General features: G+C 48.4%; 1 protein-coding gene across 3 annotated transcripts in view; it reads right to left on the bottom strand.

Annotated features, from left to right (window-relative positions):
* Window positions 1-253: 253 nt before the first annotated feature.
* The window catches only part of ATP13A2 (ATPase 13A2), a 45431-nt gene continuing 44822 nt past the window's right edge, over window positions 254-862 (bottom strand). For all 3 annotated transcript variants that reach the window (XM_019511944.1, XM_019511942.1, XM_019511945.1), the window contains one exon: window positions 254-287. In XM_019511944.1, coding sequence (XP_019367489.1) covers window positions 269-287 — 19 coding nt within the window. In that variant the 3' untranslated portion in view covers window positions 254-268. The remainder of the gene's footprint in view (window positions 288-862) is intronic.

The following is an 862-nucleotide window of genomic DNA, read 5'->3' as shown; positions in this document are numbered from 1 at the left end:
CATCGCAGCCTTACAAGCACAGATCAAACCTGCCCTGCCCCACCACCCAGGGAAGTGAATCTGTTTTAACAGATCCTGGAGCAGGCCCATTTCATTCAAGAAGCCTCTGGTAATTCCCTGCTGACCACTCCTCCCTCGTCAGATAGTTTGCAAGCTGCAAAATTAAGTAGCCTGGCTCTGGAAAGAGCAGCTGACCGGAAAGTAAAAATGTGATAGCCCCCCAGGCAAACGGTGCTCTCTGGGCTTCTTCCCGGGGCTCCGCAGACTCTCAGCAGGGGTCCAGGTCCCTCACCCGCAGCGGACATGGCTTCGCTCAAGCGCAAGCTGCACAGATTTATACCCGGATGGATGCAGTTCAGTGATCTCACTTGACCATCAAGAGCTGGCTGCCGTCAGATGCTTCTTCTTCATGTAAGTACCTGCAAGTCACCTCTTCAACTCCGCTTCAATAGTCTGATGAAGTTCAATCTCTGTCGTTGCTTGCTTTAATATAATATTATCCTACATTGTTCTTGTAACTCTTTTCTCAGCGTTAGTACTGGTCTCACTAATGCTACGTGCAGAGCTAACGTCACCTCCCTATTCCTGCTCAGGGCATCCAAGGCCGGCATTGATTGTCCTGGTCCCTACAGAACACCAGGAGCTCCTGTTGTTTGTCCTCTGTGACCCGACATCTTTTTCAGAGTTGTTGCTCTCCAGGATAGAGGCCCCCACATTTGGAGAAACTCCTAACAAAGCCCAATGGCCCAAAGCTGGAAGCAGATAAATTCAAAAGAGAAAGATCCTAAAATACACACACACACACACACACACACTCATATATATACACATATACACACACATATATATTATACAGACACAC

The sequence above is a fragment of the Gavialis gangeticus genome, unplaced genomic scaffold (genome assembly GCF_001723915.1).
Source record: "Gavialis gangeticus isolate Ggan-Ray unplaced genomic scaffold, GavGan_comp1, whole genome shotgun sequence".
NCBI classification, from domain to species: Eukaryota; Metazoa; Chordata; order Crocodylia; family Gavialidae; genus Gavialis; species Gavialis gangeticus.
Note: the sequence above shows the minus strand (reverse complement) of the source record. Positions and strands in the feature narration are given on the sequence as shown.